The following is a 17520-nucleotide window of genomic DNA, read 5'->3' on the forward strand; positions in this document are numbered from 1 at the left end:
GGAAGGTCTGTCCTGTGCAGGTTCAAAGCTCCCAGGCGGCTGGGCAGCGCCATCTGCTGGCTTTGTCTGGGAATGCAAGAACCTTGGAAAGTCTAGGGTCAACCTTTGGGCTGTTTTCCTCCAAGAAATACAGGAGTCTCTGCTCCATTTTACAGTTAGAGAAACTGAGGTGTGAGTGATAAAGGTTTCCCCACTTTACATGTCTGCATCTTTGTTTTGGGTTACTTCAGTCCTTAATCCCTTTATGCCTCAGTTTCTCCACTTTTCACTCTAAGGCTCAGATCACTCCCACTTACCTAGAGGAAGTGTAGAAACTCACATGTGGTGCTCTATTGAGAGAGGTGCTACCTATTTACTGGGCATTATCAGAGCCCCCAAACCCACAGGGCTTCTGGCACTTCCTCTTGAGCCTTTCAGGGAATCTGCCAAATCTCTCCTCCCTTCCCACCTCCTCCCTCCTATCACCCCTCTGATGCCTGTGACTGCCACATCCACTGCTGAGCATCCAACTGCTCCATGGCCAGATAATCAGATTATCATGGATCCAGAATAATCTATTCCATATGGCTTGCCAGCTCAGTGGCTCCAAGAGCTAAAGGTGTGAGGAGGGGGGTGATCTTTGTTGGAAGGGACTCCCCTGGGAGCACTGGGGTGGAGGGCTTGGCTAGGGCTAATGGGAAGGAGGTACAGGCAGGAGAGAAGAAGGTGGGCCTCTGTCGCTGGGCCTTAGGACCATTCTGGGTTCTGTTTTATCTATCCATGACGAGGGCTTAGGATCTGTTAGGGGCTGCTGGGTACTCCCTAGTGCCATTTCTGCTATTCTTCCATAATTCTGGGGAGATTTTATTTTTATTTTATTTTTTATTTTTTCAAAGAGAGAGAATTTTTTAATATTTATTTTTTAGTTTTCGGTGGATACAACATCTTTATTTTATTTTATTTTTATGTGGTGCTGAGGATCGAACCCAGCGCCCCGCACATGCCAGGCGAGATCGCTACCGCTTGAGCCACATCCCCAGCCTGAGAATTTATTTTTTATACCCAGATGGTTAAGCTTTATCTTCCAGGGGTTCTGGATCATCAAGTCCAGGCTGAGCCTGGAAAATTTTCTTCTTATATCCCACGGGCCTCTGTGCTCTTGGGGGCTTGAAGGTTCCAGGGCCCCTTCAACCTCACAGCATCCCTCCAGGATGAAAGGAGCCACTTATGTCCTCCAAAGGAGATGGGGAGGACATGGGCTTCTGCCAAATGGACCCCAGCTCTTCCCCTCTACTATGTGACATGGGACATACTCTCTGAGCATCTATCTCTTTTATTTATTCATTCATTCTAATTTGTTATACCTGGCAGCAGAATATATTTTGATTCATAGTACACAAATGGAGCACAATTTTTCATTTCTCTGGTTGTATACAAAGCAGAGTCACACCATTCGTGTCTTCATACATGAGCATCTATATCTTTAACTGCCAAGTAAGACAACAACACCTACATCACAGCATGTTGTGAGTGTGAGCAGTGACCTGGCCAAGCCCCAGCAGAGTGCTAGGCTCAGAGGACAAGAGTGTACATGCATATTCTGTTCAGTATGATTTGACCCTCACCCCAGGGCACAGAAGATAGGGACTCTAACCCACATTGGCCTCCACTGCTCATGGGTGGAGACTTGGTAAATGACAACCTTCTCTGAAAAGAGTGGTGTGGAGTGATGACAGGAAGATCTCTGGCTATTTAGGACACCCAAATTAGGGGCTTCCTCTGGTGCTAAGCAGGCTGGCAGTAGGAGTAGTGCTGCTTCCTTCTCCTGGGGTCTCTGGCTCCAGTGGGGTCTGGGATTAGGTCTGCAAGGGGAGTATTTACATAGCACCTTTGATTAGCACTCCAATGTCAGAAGGGCTGGCTGGGAAATGAGGGCATGGAGGTTGGGCGCAGGTTGGGATGCAGTGTCCAGGACCTAGGCTGGGTGTGAAAGAGCAGGCTGGCTGCAACCTGAGCTAAGAGGGGGCCAACCTGTCCTGCCTGCCCCACCCCCCAAGGCTTGAACTCTCACCTCTTCTCCAGTGGCACTGCCCAGGGGCCTCATTTCCCAGCCTTACACGTTGGCAGGCAAGGGTAGGCTGGGTCCAGGGGAGCAGGAGCTCGGCACTTGTCAAAACACAGCCTCCAGAAGTGTGAAGGCCCCATCCCAGTGGGAGGGCGTGTGGGCCTTGCTGCCTGGAGAACTCATTAACTGGGGCAGCTCCCAAATGAACCAACCGGAGAGGCTGGCCAAGATAAGGAGATCAAAGGGGAGAGGGACAGGCGTGGGGACAGTGAAGAGTGAAGAGGGAGGGCGGCTGATGGCTACACTGTTGGGGTCCCTGTCCCCCCCACGTGGCTCCAGCAGGCCTGGAGACCACAGCCTACACCAGCTGGGCCCCTGTGGGGGCTTCCCAGAGACCAGGGGAAACAGGTAAGGGAGGGGCTCCACGTGGCATTTCCAATTTGTCAGCCTCAAGGCTGAAGATCCGGGGATGGGGTTGGGGCTGGAGCCCTCCCATCTGCCTGCCTTTCCCAACCTGCTGTCCCACCGCCTCTCCAGCCATCTTGGTAGGTTGTTTCCTTCATCCTTGTCCCTTGTCTTTTTAATCCTCCTCAGCCTTGACACCAGAGGTCTTCTCATGTTCCACTCATGGTGTCCTCTCCTGCTTTAAATCTCTCCATGGCTCCATGTCCAGGATTAATGTTAACTATTAGGTTTCAGATGAGGAATCTTAAGTATTATGTTTTCAACATAAAAAAATGCACCTCCCACACATATGGTCTCTTTTCCAAATATGTACAATTGATTTTGTGCTTAATAAAATACAAATTCATGTAAAAGCATTGCTGACAAAAAGCTAGTTAAGACAGTTTCCTCTGGGGCAGGCCATTGGAAGCTGCAAAGGCAGTCTAGTAAAGAGACTTGTTATGCCCTCTGTACCTAGTGATATGACTATGTACACTTATTATATTCTCACATAAACAAAGATAAGACAATAAAACATGAGTGCTAGGCCACTCTGAATTTTCTCAATTATTGGCCATAATAATTGAGGGGGGTACATTCAGAAGATTGGCAGTCCTTGAATAACAGGGTGCTCAGAGCCTAAGGAGATCTCACCTCTCAAGCCCACGTGGTCTTTTCTCTGCACCCCTTCCCACCCCGGCATACCACACACTGCCAATTCCCAGCTGCCTATTCCCTCTGCCTAGTGTCATCCAAGAGGCCCAATCTCTGGGTTCCAGAGCCAGGTTTTGATCAGAGCCCCAGGAAGACATCCATCTGCCAGGATCCATAAAGGGTAGACCCTGCTGACAGCTGCAAGCTGAAGAGGGGCCTCCTGGACCAGGCACTCCCAGGAAGTGGATGGGCCTCAGAACTGTGCAGAGGGAGTGGACTCTTGCCCTCTTCCTCCCCAAAGGAGGTTGATACTATTTCTCCTCCATGTGGTTGTGGGCCTGAGTATTCTGTGGCTGCTGTGACAGACTGCCGGGGAGGGATGTAGAAGATACCAAGGGTAACAGGAGACAGAGAGACAAGGGGAGGGGATGGTGTCCACAGAGATGCCCAGGAAATAGACATCAAGCCACTTGACCTTCATTGCTACAGTCTAGTTTGCCCATCTGTCTCATGGAACTGGAAGCCATAGAGGATCCAAAGCATCAGACCCTAGATACCATTCCTCTTAAAGGAACAGGCAAAGACATATTGTCAGACACCAGGTACTAGGTGGAGAGTAGATAGCCATGCATGAAGTACTGTAGGACAAGTGTGCAAACTCAACCCATGGGGACAGATGGGCAAGGTAGATCCTTGGAGAATTTTATGTGGACAATCATTCTTACTATATGTAAATACGGACGTTTTATTTTTTCCTCTCCAATCTAAATTTATTTTTCTTTCCTTCTAGACTCTCCATTCCACCAAAACAATGTTGAAGTGGTGTTGTAAGAGCAGACACTGTTCCCCATATTAGGGAGAAAGCTTCAATCTTTCACTATTTAGTACAGTGCTATGTGTAGGTTCTTTGTAGATGCCTTTTTTTAAAACATGTTTTTTTTTTTTTTAGTTGTTGACAGACCTTTATTTATTTATATGTGGTACTGAGACTCAAACCCAGTGCCTCACACATGCCAGGCAAGTGCACTGCTGAGAAGCCACAGCTCTAGCCCCTTGTAGATGCCTTTTATCAGGCTGCGGAAGTTCCTCTCCATCCCTAGTTTGCTGGAATGTTTTATTACAAAGGTGTAGTGAATTTTGTCAAATGCTTTTTCTGCACCATTTCCATTCGTGTTTCATTGGCACACCTATCATACCTCCTCCAAAGTGTCAGAACATCAGCAATAGGACAGCGGTGGCGCTGTGGCAATGGCCAAGCTCCTGATCCTGCCAGGCTGGGGTGTCCTGGGGGAAGGGGCAGCAGGCCCACCCCTTCTCTACTCAAATGGTCCTGCCACCTCCCCTGATTCTGCCAGCTTGCTGGGTTTGCTTGCAGTTGTTTCTTCAAAGTGCCCCTGTGAAGGGACAGCCACCTAGGGACAGCCACCACCAAGGGACAGTCACCCAGGTCCAGCCTGTCTCTGAGGAGGAAGAGAGTACAGTTATCCCCACCTCCGGAGGAAATCAGGGCCCCACTTCTCTTGGTCCCTACTTTATTCCACAGTCCGCTGGTGCATCCTGAGGGATCCCATTATACAAACTGGAATCAAAAATGCAAGAAAATTAAGAATTTGCACAAGGTCCCCAATAGATGAAGGTGGGCCTCAAACCTAGGAACTGGACTTTCAGTTCTCTGATTCTTCCCCATCTCCTTTCCTTTAATCCACAGAGAAGGGTTATAGAAGACAACAAGGGCAGCAGGCATAGAGAGACAAGGGGAGGGGATGGTGTCTGCGGAGATGCCCAGGGAGTGGGCATCAAGCCTATTCAACGCCTCCACCAGCCACGGGGCATGTCACAGGCAGGAGGCCCAAGTCAGAGCCCAGGTGGGGTGAACGAGGCACAGTTAAGGGGCAAGCACCTTGGCCCCACTCTCTGCTGGTTCAAAGAGCCGGCCCCGCCCCCTCCAGACCCCAAGCCAGCTTTGATGTGCAGATGCGCTGGAAGGGGCCGCTTCACACCTCAGGCTTGGGATAAAGCTGCCGCCAGCCTCAGACGCGCCTCCGCCGTCATGGCCCATTCCCTGTGCCCGTCCCTCTCGCTCTCCGAAACCTGGTTACGGTCCACAGACTGCGCCCCTGCCCGGCCGCTGCCGCCTTCTGACAGGGGCAGCGGCTGTTCCCCTGCCTCGTCCCCGGACTCGTGGGGCAGCGCCCGGGCGGGCAGTCCCGTGCCAAGCCCAGCCCGCCCGTGCGTCCGCTCGGCCCCGCGCGCCCCGACGGCCGGTAGGCGCCTGGGCAGCTGGCAGAGGCGGAGCGCCAGCGAGCGCGAGAAGCTGCGCATGCGCACCCTCGCCCGCGCCCTGCACGAGCTGCGCCGCTTTCTGCCGCCGTCCATGGCGCCGGCGGGTCAGACCCTGACCAAGATCGAGACCCTGCGCCTGGCTATTCGCTACATCGACCACCTGTCTGCCATCCTGGGCCTCAGCGAGGACAGCTTGCAGTGCCGGCTCCAGCGGTGCGTGGGCGCGGCGTCTCCTCGGGGCTGTGTGCTCTGTCCGGACGGCAGCTCCATGCAGGCGCAGACGCGGGATCCTGGACCTCACCCGGACCCTGCCTCCAGCAAGGGACCGTGCTGGGGGTCCCCGCCTGCGTGCCCAGCACCCGGGGCCGCTCCGGAACCGCGCTCCCCGCCAGTTATGTGCGTCGAGGCGACCAGCCGGCCAGGGCAGACAGTGGAGCCGAACCCATCTTCTCCGGTTAGTATCACTTTTCTCGCGAACCCCACCCGACCCGACTGTCCGTGCCACCTGCTCACGCCACCACAGGGACCAGCCACCCTGTCGCACCCTCGAGACAGCCAGGCCCCATCTGCTCGTTCTCAAGAGCAACATCGCGTGTCCTGCGTGTCCAGGCGGCAAGGGGAGGGAGAGGCCAGGCAGGGGACAGGGATCTGTTCCTCGCCAGAAGTTCCCTGACAGTGGACCCCTGAGCGTGGACGCTGTGTCCCACGGCAGGTAATGAGGGCTACATTGTTCTCTCTCTCTCCCTGCAGCTCTTTCCCAGCGAAGTGCTGACCCTGCTGGAGAACTGGATGCCCCTCTCAATCCTGGAGTGGCCGCCGGCCTGAGCCTGAGGAGTACGATGACAACGGCCTTCTGAGCACCCAGTCTTTTTTTGGCCTCAGGACCTTTAAAGAGGACTGTCTCTCCTGGAAGAGGGACCAGCAAATCTGGCATGGCATTCTTGGGGTGAGAGCCTGTCTTCATCTAGGATGAGCCTTCCCAACCCCTCCCTCGAAGGAAGGACTCATAGGGTAGATGATCTAAAGCAAGCAGGAGCTCTGCCTAGCATGTATTTATTTATTTGTGAATAAACTGTGTTGGTGTCATTTGGCAGTTCTTCTTATGGGTGGACACAAGACTCCCTCCCTGCCCTCCAAAGAATGATAGGGGAGAGTTGTGAAGTTTTCTTGTTATCTTCTGCCCCTCAAATACACAGGCCCAGACCCCTTCCTCCTTGTGGCCACGCTGGCGCACATCTACTCTGCATGGATCAGCCTGGAAGGGGTGGAGTGGGGAGCTTCCTACAAGAAAGTGGAAGGAAGTTGGGAACTAGATAAAACCAAAATGCCTCTGGAAAAATACAACTCCAGTCTTATGTATGATGCACCAGTTACTTTACACACATATGCCTCAACTGTAATTTTGTAGAAGAATCAATACTCCAACCGAGATAGGACTTGGGAGTTGGAGCTGTCACCCTGGTCGGATTTTGCCAGCTCCATTCATTGCTGCTCTGAGGAGTTATTTCATTGTGCCTGAGTCTTTGTGCTGGAGCTTCCTGGTGTGGGATCTAGGATTTTCCCTTTTCCCTTTCATGTGGCTTGGGGAAGCAAAATCAATGGGCCAACCCCAAATTTATATAACCATGGTTCCTGGAAGCCTAGCTAGGATGAGAGGAGAGGCCCACAGGGTTGCTGATCAGCCACCAGACTCAGTGGGATTCAGATTAGGGAAGCACTGTGGGGGAGAGGAGACCCTGTGGGTGGGTCCAGAGAGCAATCAAGCTTGGGGGGTTTCAATGCAATGTAGCCTTTGCCACTATGAACACCCAGTCTCCCCTCCTCCCCTTCAAGAGTCTGAAATGCAAACCTTAATGTTTCTTTATGGGCACATTATTGAGATATAATTCACATCCACAAAATTCACCATTAAAGTACAAGATTATAGTTATGGTATATCCATAGAGCTGTGCAACTATCACCACTAATTTTAGAATATTTTCATCACTTCCAAAAAGAAACTACCCATTAGCCCCATTCCCCATTCATTATCAATCTACACCACCACCACCCCCTCCCGGCCACCACCAGTCATCCCCTTTCTGTGTGGATTTGCCTATTCTGAACATTTCATATGAAAAAGGTTATAGAATGCTGCCTTTTGTGTCAGGCTTATTTTTGAGCATGGTTTATCCATGTTGTCACTGTACCAGAACTTCATTCCTAGCTGATGCCCTGGGTTTGATCCCCAGTTGCCCCAAAACAAAACAAAACAATACTAAAAAACAAACAAACAAACAAAAAACAAAACAAAGCACTGTTGATTGCCTAATAATATCCATTGTACAGCATGTAATATCCATTGTGCATTCAATCATTGTTGGGTTTGCTTTTAAACCAGCTCAGAAACCATTCCTAGCTCTCCAGACTAGGCCAGGAGGGCCAGAAATGCATCTGCTCTGTAGTTCAGGGGTCCCGGCCTAGGTGGGGCTTACTTTGGCTGTAGAGAGTGGGATCCAAAGCTGAACCCTACGGAGGTAGGGGGACCTCACACCTCTACTGGTCACCCCCTTTCCTACATCTCCACCCCCCTATCCTGTACTCCTCTCCCAGCACCCTAACTAGGGTAGAGTGGGAAATCTTCCTTTCCCCAGGAGTCCACCCAGTTTAGAAAATCTATTTGCATGGCAAAGGCCCAGCGGTTTAGGATAGGGAATTAAAGTTATTAGCAAGTCTTTTCACAGATAAGTGGAGCTCATTGGCCAGCCCCCTTCCCTGCAGAGGGCCTCTCGCCTGACTCTGAGCCTGGGAGCAGCCCACTGTTTATTAGCGCCTGGGTGCTAATTTTCATTAACACATCCCTGTTAATAGTGGCCTAGACGGAGGATTGGAGATAAGAAGGGGTCACTTCCCACTGCTCTGGTGGCCTCATTCCCCCCTTCCTGGCCCAGCCCTATCTGCACCTGGAGGAAACCTGTTAAGTGAGGACAAGAGTGGCCCGCACCCAGGAAGGTGAGATACCCCAGTTCCAGGGCCATTTTAAGGCTGAGCAACTTAAGAAAGACCTACCTGGCCCCTATAGATACCAAGTAGCATCCCTGGGATTGGGACCCAGGTGTGACTACACCGCCCCTGTGTGCTCAACCCCTGCATGCACTGCCTCTGCTGAGTGCCAACTTGTCTCTAGGTAGTGGTTTACCATGAGGGGTATTCCCGGGAAACTGAGGCAGCACAAGGCTCCTCCTTCACCTTAGGTTCTTGCAAACAGTTCAGAAAAATTTCAGACACGTCCTTCAGAGTTATAGGCATAAGTTTATTGGAAGAGATGGAAAAGAAGAAAGGGGACACTCTGGAGAGAATGGGTCCTCTCTAGTTTTATGGGGATCCCAGGGAAGTTTCCAGAGAGTCCTGCCCAGGTCCACCTCTTGATTTTTGACTGACAGCAGGATGACCTCAGACTTTCAAATCCCTACTGCCATGACAACTTGAAGTCACTTTGGCCTATGCTGACTGGTTCTAATTGGAACTTGTTCCTACAGATATTATGGTTGGGAGGAATTATCCTTATCTCCTTGAGTTGTGGGATCTGGTCTGTGTAAGGGTCACAAAAGTCACCCACTTCAGGGTAACTTGTGTTCCTCTTATCAGCATGATTCCAGGGCCTGCATTTCTCCTTCAGATAATAGGTACTTTCCTGAGGAACTTAATAAATTCAATAAACGTAAACCAGTAGGGCTGCAGATAAATTACTTTTTAAAGGTGAAAGCATGGGCTGGGGTTGTGGCTCAGCGGTAGAGCACTTGCCTCACACGTGCTGGGTTTGATCCTCAGCACCACATAGAAATGAATAAGTGAAATAAAGGTATTGTATCCAACTACAACTAAAAATTAAATATTAAAAAAAAAAGTGGGAAAGCATGTGGAGGGTCAGCACAGTGGGCCTATTTTATAGAATTATCCCCTTCACCTCATGTTCCCACCACTCATGTCTGCCTGTCTCCTATCAGTGAGTGGCATCCCAACTCATCGGAATCCCTGGCATCGGGCCCCAATCTGGAACTGTTTGGGTGTAGGCCCATTGGGAGGCAGGCAGGCAAATGAGAGCATGGCCATGAGGGTGCCTGGCAGGGGCCAGTGGCTCTCTTCTCACTGCTGACTGACGCCACCTCCTTCCTCCAGAGAGAACTGCTTACACAATCAGAAACAGCAGAAAAACATACAGAGCAACTGTGGGAGCCAGGCTGTGCATGTAATCCAGCCCCGATTTCAAGTCACTTCAGCTACTGAACCTCCGGTGAAGATGGTAATGTGTGCTTATCCCAGTCGTGCAGATCAGGAAACAGAAGTACACAAAGTTAGTATTTGGCCATTGGGGTGGGGGACCAACCTAGTCTTTGGAATGGCCCGGAAGGCAACTATGTGCCTCAGGACAGGTGGATGGTACACCCAGAAGGTGGCCAAGCTCACATCCTGTTGCCCTTGGAACAGACCTTGGATCTCTGGTCACATGAAGTCCATGCTAGGGGGCTCTGGAATGGGCTGGAATTCTGAAATGCTCTCACCTGGAGAACTAGAGAGGCACAGGGCTGCAGAAGGAAGGTAGCCCAATGTAACTGCAAAGTCCCAGGGCCAGGCCAGAGACCACTTTGTCCACCCTTCTCAGATTCTGACCCTGCATTTGCATAGTGCCAAGAGTGAGTGTCTCCTTAAATTTTGCTCCTGGGCACTTGTCTCACGCTAGCCTGGCTCCCCTGAGTTGTTTGGGTTTGTTTTGTTGTGTTTTGTTTGGTACTGAGGAGTAAACTCAGGGGCACTTAACCACTGAGCCACATCCCCAGCCCTTTTTTCATATTTTATCTAGAGACAGGGTCTCACTGAGTTACTTAGTGCCTAGCTAAGTTGCTGAGGCTGTCCTTGAATTTTCGATCCTCCTGCCTCAGCCTCCTGAGCCGCTGGGATTACAGGTGTGCACCACCATACCCGGCATAGGTTTTTGACATTTCTGAGGGGATTTATCACCCAGGAGGCTAGGCTGTCCTTTGGGATCACCGGCATGGCCTACTTAATCTGATGGTGCTCTGCCCTGAGAATGGCTAGAGCCCCAGCAGCCCAGTCTCCCAGTTGGGGATCCCCAGCAGAGAGTAGGCTTGGTCAGACCCTGGTTCTTTCTCCCTCATCCCTCTGTGGGATCTGGTACATAAGGTTTCTTGTGAATGCCTCAGTTCTCCCTTCTTCTTCTCTCCCACACACACTAGGGAAAGAAGAGGTGGCTTGGTGTCACAGCAGGTGACCCCAGAGAGGGTAGAGCTGAATTCCCCCAGTCTGACTCTGCTGGGGCAGGGCACCTCTGCCATCTTTGCTCAGTATCCCTCTGGCCTTCTTCCCTCACACTCTGTCATTTCCCTTTTATCAGACAGCTGTCCCCTATGTCAGTCCTTAATTGGGGTGGGGGTGGGGAACCTCACTCTCCAGGGATGAACATAGGTCATGGTTCAGGAATGTGACCACAGTGGGGAGCAGGCTCAGGACTTTGCTGGAACCATGGAGAAAGGAACATGCACTATGGGTGCCATGGGTGCTCACCCAGGCAGAAGGCCCAGCTTGCAAGGGGATTAGAGCCAAGAGAAAGAGGGAGATTCTTAATGCCCAGATCCAGGATATGGAGAGTGATGACAAATGTCTCAGGTCAGAGAGTAGAAAGAGGGCATGACTCTCCTGCCCTCTTGTTTCACTGGGAGTCCCAGGGAAGTTTTCAGTGTGGTCTGTTGTCTGTGTTCAGAATTGGAGGAAATGCTAAATTGTGATTAGAGGCAGTAAAAATTAAAATGTAATAATTTATTATGCAAGGTCTTGATCCCTTACATTTTATTCAATAGACCTCGAGTTAAAAGCTCGTGATCTTGGAGTTGGAGATGTAGCTTAGTGGTGGAGTGTCTGCCACAGTGTTGGAAGGCAAGGGTCAGGGTCTTCGGGGTAGTTGAGGCTGCCAGCAGTCCTTTCTCACTGGTTTTTGTGATCACACCAGAAAGATTTCTGACACATTCCTCAGAGTGGCAAGCATGAGTTTACTAGAAGGGATAAGAAAAGGGAAAAGGGGACACTCAAGAAAGCGGGGTGGCCCTGTCAGAGAAGAGAAAGATGGCATGCCTCTCCTGCCCCTAGTTTCATTGGGAACCCCAGGGAAGTTTCCAGAGAGTCATGCCCACCTCTTGACTTTTGACTGACAGCAGGATGGACCTCAGACTTTCAAGTCCCCACTGTCGGGGCAACTCTAGGTCACTTTGGCCCATGCTGACTGGTTCCAATTGGAACCTGTTCCTACAGATTTTATGGTTAGGGAGAAATTATCCTTATCTCCCTGAGTTGTGGGATCTGGTTTGTGTGAGGGTCACAAAAATCTCCACTTTCAAAGTAACCTGTGTTCTCCTTGTCTGCTTTCAGACCTGTGATTCTCTTGTAGATAACAGGTAGTTTGTTAAGGAATATAACAGATCCTGTTAAATTAACCCAGGCAGGGCTGCAGGTAAATCGCTTTTTAAAAATGAAAGCATGTGGGGGGTGCTGGGGTTGTGGCTCAGAGGTAGAGCGTTTGCCTGGCATGTGCGAATCCCTGGACTCGATCCTCAGCACCACATAAAAATAAATAAAACAAAGGTATTGTCTCCAACTACATCTAAAAAATAAACATTAAAAAAAGTGAAAACATGTGGGGATCAGCACGATAAATCCAGTTTATAGGATTATCCCCTTAACCTCCTGTTCTCACCTCTCATGTCTGTGTGTTCCCTATCACCCAACACTGAAAAAAAAATAATAAAAACAAAACACCTGAATCCAAAAAAATTACTCTTAACATTTAAGTTATTTTAGCCAACAAACTCCTTTTTGTTGAAGGTGATTTGAGTTGAGTTTCTGGACTTCCTGTTGGAAAAAATCCATCAGGACTTGTTTCAGGCTGATCCCAGTCATGCAACCTGAGTCTCCATTTCCCTCTCTGTAAAATGGGGATTATGGTAATATCCACATTTTTCAAGGTTACTTAAGGTTTATGTGTAAACTCACACACACCAAGTAAGTGTCAGTTCCTCATCACCTTTGGGTGCTGGGTAAGGCCAAGAACATCCTCTTAAATTCTGCTCCTTCATTCTAAAGAGCTTCCGCAGCACCTGATGTGAGGAGGAAAGAATTATTGGAAAGAGCTGCTTCTGCCTTTGTGTTTTCATTCCCTTAGTGGGAAGGCGAGAGAGGGCAGATTGTCCCAGGTGGGGACCCCTTCACACAGGGGACATTAAACCAATCAATGTTGGCGCCATAAGAGATGTTGTGCCAGTGAGGGGCATGAAGCGTGATCCAGGGGAGGAGCGAATGGGAGCACAAAGGAAGAGGTTGTCACAAACCCTGCAGGCAGCCAACTTCCAGGGCAGTTTATCAACCACAGCGAGGCTGGGTGAGCCTCTAGGGCCGGCTGAAACAACCTCTGCAGTGCTCTAAGGAATCACATGGTGTCCTCAGAGAGGTAGACATTTCCTTACCACAGGGCCAGAACTCAGCCCTTCAAAGGTTCTGAAAAGGTTAGGAGTCCACAGGACAGAGAAGGGGTGGAAAGGGCCACATAGTAGCTGCTTGGCGTTTTGATCATTTGAGAAAATTGGCTCTCCAGGCCAGGGAGGGCCACCAGCTGGGCCCTGCTGGAGTCTAGTCGGGGTAGAAATGATGGGACACACACTACAGCAACTTAGAGGCTGGAAACACTATCACTGTTTATTTGGGTGACACATCTGCCCACTGGAGGGCACTGACAAGGGGCTTAGTGTTCAAAGGTTCCAGAATATACCTTTCCCCTGGCCAGCTCTGGAGAGGTCCCAGACCCCAAGTCCAGAACCCTCGAGTTGTGTCTTTTTGTCACTGTGTCCTTTTATTTCAGGGCATGCTGGAGAGACCCTGCCTATTTGAAGCCTCTTCAGAGAGTCCCTGGAGTGAATTTCTTGGGGTTCTCTTTCTGGAGAATCAAGGAGTACTTCCGAAGTCGGGCCCAGTGATCATGTCCTTTCATCTGGTTCTTCTTCAGTGTCTGGAAGCTGAGGACCACACAACCAGAGATGAGAGGCCTCCCAAGGCTCCCAGCTTCCCAGCCCCAGGGCAGGGCCTGGTCACACTGGGCTCAACAGAGAGGCCCTGGGGGCTGGTACACTGCTTCATTACAGTGGCCCCAGGAACCAGAAAGCCTTTACCCAGGAGACCAATGACAGGTCTGGTGCTCTAGGCCATTTGTGGCCAGGGGAGGTGGTACACACCTGTAATCCCAGTGGCTCCTGCAGCTGAGGTAGAAGGGATGCAAGTTCAAAGCCAGCCTCAGCAACTTAGCAAGTGTCTAAGCAACTTGGTGAGATCCTCTCTCAAAATAAAAAATAAAAAAGACTGGGGATGTGCTCTGTGGTTAGGCACCCCTAGGTTCAATCCCTGTACCAAAACACAAACACACTAACCAGAAAGTCCACTTGAAAATGAAACAGGGTCGACATGCACAATGGAGTATTATTCAATCTTAAAAGGAAAGGAAATTCCGACACATGCTACATATTTTAATGAACCTGTAGGACATTATACTGAGTGAGTCACAAAGGACAAACACTGTATGGCTCACTAATCTGAAGACATTGGGTTTAGTTTTTTTAAAGAATAAAAGTTTAAAAATCAAATCAACGCATGGTCACCACAGCACAAACTCCTCATTGTGTGTGAGGGGTGGACCTTTTCACCCAGTGCAGGGGCTATATGTACACCTGTGGCGGGTGACAGACTCTGGCCAGGTTTCTGTCCCGGGTGCTGGGATGAAGTTAGGCAAATAGGAAGAGGGATACTTTTGAGAGGAAAGACAATGACTGTGTCTTTGGAGTTGTTTTAGGTTCCACATGGGAAACATCTACATGGAGATAAGCTAGTTCTAACTTTAAAAAGTAATCCATAATTACGTCTTCTTTGTACATTGCTTCCTCTTTTTTTAATTTTTTTTTTTTTTAGTTTTAGGTGGACACAATGTCTTTATTTTATTTTTATGTGGTGTTGAGAATCGAACCCAGTGCCTCACACACGCTAGGCAAGCACACTATCACTTGAGCCACATCCCCAGCTCCACATTGCTTCTTTTAAAGAAATAAAAATCATCCATATGTGGTGGCACACAACTGTAATCCCAGCAAGTTTGGAGGCTGAGGTCAGAAGATTGTAAGTTCAAGGCCAGCCTCAGAAACTTAGCAAGGCTTTAAGCAACTGGCAAGACCCTGTCTCAAAATAAAAAGGCTGGGGATGTGACTCAGTGGTAGAGCACCCCTGGCCTCAATCCTCAGTACCAGAAAAGAAGTAAAATAAAAAAACGTAAGTGGAAGTGTGTAACCCAAGGTTATGCACCTGCTTTTTACACTTCAGATCTTATCCCAGAAGTCATTTCTGGGTGGCAGATCACAGATCTGCCTTATTTCTTTTCTCTATTTGTGACACATAGGACAGTCACTCTTCTACTAGGACCATCAGAGCTACAATGCACATACTGGTACTGAAGCATCTTTGCCCATGTGTGGGAGAAAATGGGCCAAATAGAAACTCAGGTTTTGGACTCAAATGGCTTGGATTCAAACCCCATTCCTTTCCTTACAAGCTGGTGGCCTTGAACAGGTGAGTTGACCTCTAAAAGCCTCAGCTTTCTCTCTGTAAGTGGGGATAATGATGACGACATCAATGATGATGAATAAGTTATACCCATAAAGCACTTAGCCTGGGACCTGGCATAGAGTAAATGCTCAATAAAAGTTAATTATAATAATACATATGCTGCAGATAATAAATAGGTGGAACTGAATTTGCTGGTTTGAAGAAATCAGAAAAACAAAGCATTGATGAGTGACATGCAGGAGACATGAACAAATGGAACTGGAACCAGGATTTTGTTTGTTTTTCCAGTGCTGGGGGTTAAACCCAAGTCCTCATGCATGCTAAGGCAAGTATTTACCACTGAGCTATATCCTCAGCCCTTTTAAATTTTGAGACAGAGTCTTGCCAAGGTTCAGAGGCTGGCATTGAACTCGTGAACTTCCTGTCTCAGGCTTCTAAGTTGAAGAGATTCAAGGCATGCACTGCCTCACCCCACTTTAGAACAAGTTTTAAAAGGCGGATCAGCAGGGCCAGTTGGACAGTGGCACATGCTTGTAATCCTGGAGACTCAGGAGCCTGAGGCAGGAGGATCATAAGTTCAAGGCTAGGCTCAGTAACTTAGTGAGACCTTCAGCAACTTAGGGAGAACTCATCTCCAAAATGAAAAATAAAAAGGACTGGGGATATAGATCAGTGGTAAAGCATCCCTGGATTTAATTTCCAGTACCAAATAAATAAGTAAATAATAAGGAAGACCAAAATAAAAACCATTAATGTGAACATGGGTGATTTTTAAAATATAATGATGGTGTGTGGAAGGGATTTCTCTATGGATCTAGCAATAAATAGTGGCTAATCTTTACTGAGTACTGGAAATATACTGAGACACAGGACACTGTTTTCATCAAAGGTAAACAAGATTTGCCCTGGTCACACCGCTAGAGGGCACCAGAGTCAGGACTCCATCCTCACACCTCCCCTCTCCTCCCAACAGCCCAGAGCTTGCCCTGGGATTCTGATGCTCTAGACCACCAACCTCCACCAAACCTAAGGGAGATGACAGACAGTTCACATTTACAACTTCTGTTTGGCTAAACAAGCAATAAAATAACTTCACTCCAAAGACAAACTAGGATAAATTTCTTTTTTTTTTTTTTTAAAGAAAGAGTGAGAGAGGGAGAGAGAGAGAAAAAGAGAGAGAGAATTTTAATATTTATTTTATAGTTCTCGGCGGACACAACATCTTTCTTTGTATGTGGTGCTGAGGATGGAACCCGGGCCACACGCATACCAGGCCAGCGCGCTACCGCTTGAGCCACATCTCCAGCCCCATAGGATAAATTTCTTGCAGCATCAACAATGAAATCTTGGGCTGGGGATGTGGCTCAAGTGGTAGTGCGCTCCTCTGGCATGCGTGTGGCCCAGGTTCCATCCTCAGCACCACATACAAACAAAGATGTTGTGTCTGCCGAAAACTAAAAAATAAATATTAAAAAAATTCTCTCTCTTTAAAAAAAATTAAAAAAAACAATGAAATCTTAAAATTCAAAGAAAATGAACACATCTATAGAAAAGAGACAGAGGGCAAATTGCAGAGAAGAAAGAGAAATTTACAATACTGGACATGTAACTGAAAGGCTAAATTTTAACTCTTACTTTCCAAATTAAAATAATACAAAGCTATTGATTTTCTGCTTCCATAGCCAGTGTGGGAAGTGTTGAGAGACACGAGGGCGAGTTAGGAAACCATCATCATTCCAGCGTGCCTACTCAACCTCAAAGTCACCTCTGAGAATTTGCCCTACAGGAATTAGGGAAATCTCACCAACATGGTGAAGTGGTGTGAGGGCTGCTTCCCAGCAGCCCCTGGGGCTCTGGCTCTAGACCTAGGAAAGTGCTTGTTTGTTTGCTGACATGGGAACTTGGTGACATTAGCCCATGATTAGGAAAAGCTGGTGGAGGGGAGGAGACTGCCAACCAGATGGAAGAGAGCATGGCGGAGGAAGCAAGATCTGGGTGTCATGGGGAACTGGGTGGCTGGGACTCCAAATACTGGGGTATGAGCAGCGTGCCTCTGTCTCTGAGTCAGGAGGCAGGTGAAGTATAGGGGGACAGGAGGACAAGAAGGAGAGGGCAGCCAAGGGACCAAAGCCAAGGCAGAGATGGGGGCAGAAGGCTGCTGGGAGAGTGAGCAGAGACGCAGGGCTGAGCCCTGGGTGGTACCAACTCGTATCCACAGTGGGATTTCCTCTGCTCAGCAGTGAGGAAGGAGAGGGAGGCAGCCTGGTTCATCTGATGCTGAGCATTAACTGACCAAGGGGGTATGGAAGCCCCCTGAAAAAGGCCTTTAGGGAGGCATGACACCCTCTCTCCATCATCAGATCAAAGTGAGTACTTTCTATTGTTTCAGGAAACATACTGACAAGGGGTGTGTGTGTGTGTGTGTGTGTGTGTGTATGTGTGTGTTT

At 49.0% G+C, this 17520-nt stretch overlaps 2 protein-coding genes across 2 annotated transcripts in view; one reads left to right on the forward strand and one right to left on the reverse strand.

Annotated features, from left to right (window-relative positions):
- The first annotated feature begins 5192 nt into the window (after positions 1–5192).
- Mesp1 (mesoderm posterior bHLH transcription factor 1) lies at positions 5193–6387 on the forward strand. The gene is made up of 2 exons (XM_026388236.2): positions 5193–5879; positions 6176–6387. The coding sequence occupies exons 1-2, from the start codon at positions 5193–5195 to the stop codon at positions 6248–6250; spliced, it is 762 nt and encodes a 253-aa protein (XP_026244021.2). The 3' UTR covers positions 6251–6387.
- A 6977-nt stretch (positions 6388–13364) lies between these two features.
- Positions 13365–17520, reverse strand: part of Wdr93 (WD repeat domain 93) — a 41462-nt gene continuing 37306 nt past the window's right edge. The window contains exon 16 of the mRNA XM_026388109.2: positions 13365–13482. Within this exon, the coding sequence (XP_026243894.2) occupies positions 13365–13482 (118 nt within the window). The remainder of the gene's footprint in view (positions 13483–17520) is intronic.

Source organism: Urocitellus parryii, chromosome 6, assembly GCF_045843805.1.
Source record: "Urocitellus parryii isolate mUroPar1 chromosome 6, mUroPar1.hap1, whole genome shotgun sequence".
In the NCBI taxonomy this organism is placed as follows: Eukaryota; Metazoa; Chordata; class Mammalia; order Rodentia; family Sciuridae; genus Urocitellus; species Urocitellus parryii.

Bases quoted from the DNA above. Each gene is read 5' to 3' on its own strand.
- Mesp1 (XM_026388236.2), top strand. From the start codon at position 5,193: ATGGCCCATTCCCTGTGCCCGTCCCTCTCGCTCTCCGAAACCTGGTTA. The intron at 5,880-6,175 runs GTTAGTATCACT...CTCTCCCTGCAG, and splicing joins AGCCGAACCCATCTTCTCCG to CTCTTTCCCAGCGAAGTGCT.